This window comes from Myotis davidii, unplaced genomic scaffold, assembly GCF_000327345.1.
Source record: "Myotis davidii unplaced genomic scaffold, ASM32734v1 scaffold10508, whole genome shotgun sequence".
NCBI classification, from domain to species: Eukaryota; Metazoa; Chordata; class Mammalia; order Chiroptera; family Vespertilionidae; genus Myotis; species Myotis davidii.
In genome coordinates this window covers 785-4032 of record NW_006298674.1, presented here as the reverse complement: position 1 = coordinate 4032, position 3248 = coordinate 785, and the positions used below count along the sequence as shown (strand labels likewise).

The 3248-nt window shown below is 33.1% G+C and overlaps 1 protein-coding gene across 1 annotated transcript in view; it reads right to left on the bottom strand.

Moving 5' to 3' along the window:
- LOC107184767 (selection and upkeep of intraepithelial T-cells protein 3-like) overlaps positions 1 to 2401 on the bottom strand; it is a gene marked incomplete at its 3' end in the record, with an annotated part of 14846 nt that extends 12445 nt beyond the window's left edge. Inside the window, exon 1 of the mRNA XM_015570928.1 lies at positions 2322 to 2401. Coding sequence (XP_015426414.1) covers positions 2322 to 2401 — 80 coding nt within the window. The remainder of the gene's footprint in view (positions 1 to 2321) is intronic.
- Positions 2402 to 3248: the final 847 nt, after the last annotated feature.

The following is a 3248-nucleotide window of genomic DNA, read 5'->3' as shown; positions in this document are numbered from 1 at the left end:
ATTAAAAAGAATATATATAAAAAAGAAAGGAGTTAAAGAAAAATATTGAGTAAACAGTAGTAATGGTAGATGTGACAAATCATCAATGTGGTCAGTAATGGAGATTGTAAAACATCACTTTAGAAATCTTATGAATATTTTAAAAAGACATTTCTAAATATACTAAATCTAAATATACCTACTTTTACAGAGGTCAAGAAAGAGTTCCTCAATTCCTTTGTTCTGTTTGGCTGATGTATGATAATGTTTTGCTCCCACAGATTCTGCATACCTTAAAAAAAATAATATCAATGACCAATGTAAAAAATATTTCTCATATTTTTGTCATGACGGCTATGTGAATTTTTTCATAGTACCAAGTTTAGTGACCTTTAATTAGCCCAGATTTAACAAAATTAAGACTATAGCCCTGGCCGGTGTGGCTCAGTTGGTTGGGCAGTTGGCCCATGTACTAAGAGGTTGCCAGTTCAATTCTAGTCAGGGCACACGGCTGGGTTTGGGGCACGATCTCCCATGGGGGGCATGCAGGAAGCAACCCAGGCAGCCGACTGATGTTCCACTCTCACATCTATGTTTCTCTTTCTCTCTCCCTCTCCCTCTCCCTTTCTTTCTCTCTAAAGTCAATAAAAACATTTATAAAAACAAATATATGTACAAGTTGTAATTCATTGATATATTTTTAGTTATAAAACAATAGAGCTAATCTGTTTCTCTCATTTTATTGTCTTGCAACATTTATTGAAGAACTTGGATCATTTCTTGAAGTGCTGTCCATGTCTACATTTTGCTGATTGCATCTCTGTCAAATTTTTCCATTTTTCTTTATTTTGTTTACATGCCCTAAAATTAGAAGTTAAAATAGAAATTTAATCAGATTTGTGGTTTTCCTTTTTTTCTTTTCCTTTTTTAACCAGGAACATGCCATCAATACTTTGTTATTACTTCCAGAATAATCTCTGGTTGTCTCACTTTCTGTAATATTAGCAGTCATTGGTTTTCAGTGACTAGGTTATTAATATCTTACATTACTTACATAAATAATCATTATATTGGCAACTATTATAACACTAAGTATTTTTTAAAATATATTTTATTGATTTTTGACAGAGAGGAAGGGACAGGGATAGAGATTTAGAGACATCTATGAGAGAGAAATATCGATCAGCTCCTCCTGCACACCTCCTACTGGGGATGTGCCTGCAACCAAGGTACATGCCCTTGACTGGAATCGAACCTGGGACCTTTCAGTCCACAGGCCGACGCTCTATCCACTGAGCCAAACCAGCTAGGGCAACACTAAATATTTTTAAATTAATACTTTATTGATCAAATTGTTTTACTTATTTATTATATATTAGTTTTTCATCTATTTTTTTTACATATTCTCATTGCCATTTGAAATTTTTCTTAAATACTTTTTATATAATCTATGGTAATAGTAAATTCTTTACATCCTTGACTATTTTTTGTTCTTATAAGAAATTATTTAGAATAGGTAAAATTGTGGACTAAACACACAATTACTCATTAGAATCCTATATATTGTTATTGTTTCTTCTAACATCTAATGATACAAATAAGATGTTCACTGTCCGCTTAATACTATGTTCATTTAAGAAAATTATGACAAGAAAGCTATGGGAATTACTTATGGTTTTATGAATTTAAATTCACTTATAGGAAGTTGTTAGGGGAAAATTATATATCTGAACAATTATTGGCCCTCATTCATATAAAAATCTTGGCCAAAAAAAAAAATCATAAGAATTTTTAGTTTACTACTTATTACTTGGGATTCCTGGCTGAACAAAAGTGGAGAAGTGGTAAAATTAATTCAAGGAGGCAGAGTGAACAATTAAATAATGTCAAAGTTGAATCAAGTCTTAGTAATTTTTAGTGAACAGAATAACATAAGAGCTAGATAAATCAATCTATGTGGACAGCAATTTCACAGCATGAGCTTGGAAAGACCTGCACTGCACTCTTTTTGGGTGCTGGAGATATAGATGCCAATATAAACATTGAAAAAGGACAGTAAAAAATCTGAGAAGTACAGTTATGATTTTGGGTATTACTAGCTGAAGGTCAGAGCAGAAGCAGAGTCACTCTGTGATTGTGCATTGAGATACTATAACTTAACCTTAGTATATAAATGTATAACTTGACAAAATATAATTTCAGACTTATTTTGCTTTCTCTCTGAAAAGAGGATGAACTTTAGGCTAATAAACAGGCAGAAAGTGAGGCCTTACAGGGAGTGGAATATAAATATGTGCTGGAAAAATGATAGATTAGAGTAATGACTAACCCTGACCACTTACCTCTTACTGTGAGGTATAAAGCACCAATGAGCAGACTGTAAAATCCCATCAAAATCATTACCATCTTTGCCATATCCCATATCCAGTCATTATACAAAGAAAAGAAAGAATCTGCAATAGAAACTGCGAAAGGTGTAAAAATTAGAAAATTGATTAAACTGAGAACAATGGGGAGAGAATATTCAAGAACCAACATTTAGTAACTTTACTTGTATTGATAATTTAGTATTTAGAAGCCATCATTTTACTACTTAAAATGAACTAACCCAATTAATACTTATAACAACTCTACAAAATAGACTCTTCAATATTCTTTTATCTTCTTCTTATTAATTTTGAGTTGATGTTCTAATAAGATGAAACTTGGATGAGTAGAATTCATTTTGTGTTTGGGAGAGATGTGGATCTTTGGGGATGAAACATTTATCATAGGCAGAATGGACCCCCTCCCTCAGAGATGTCTATACCCCAATCCTTGGAACCTGTAAATATCTTGCACTGCATGGAAAAAGAGATTTTGCAGATATAATTAAGGTTATGAACCTTAAAATAGGAAGATTTTTCAGGAATATTTAGGTGGAGCAAATCTAATCATATGAGCCCCAGAAAGCAGAGACTTTCTCTGGTTGCGCTCAGAAATATGTGGCAGAAGGAGAAGTCAGAGATTCCAAATGCTGAGAGGGACTGACCCACCATTATTGGCAGAGCATCATAAAAAGCAAGTGAAATCCAGACAGCCTCTAGTCCTTCTGCTGATAATCAGCATGGAAATGGAACCTAAGTGCTACAACTACAAAGAACTGAAATTGTCCAACAAACTAAATAACTTTGGAGGTAGATGAGTGAGGCTCTGAGTATAATCTACCCTGGGGTAAAATTCCTTTTCATCATAAATTGTGAAATTAGAATAAATGATTTGTTCTAAAG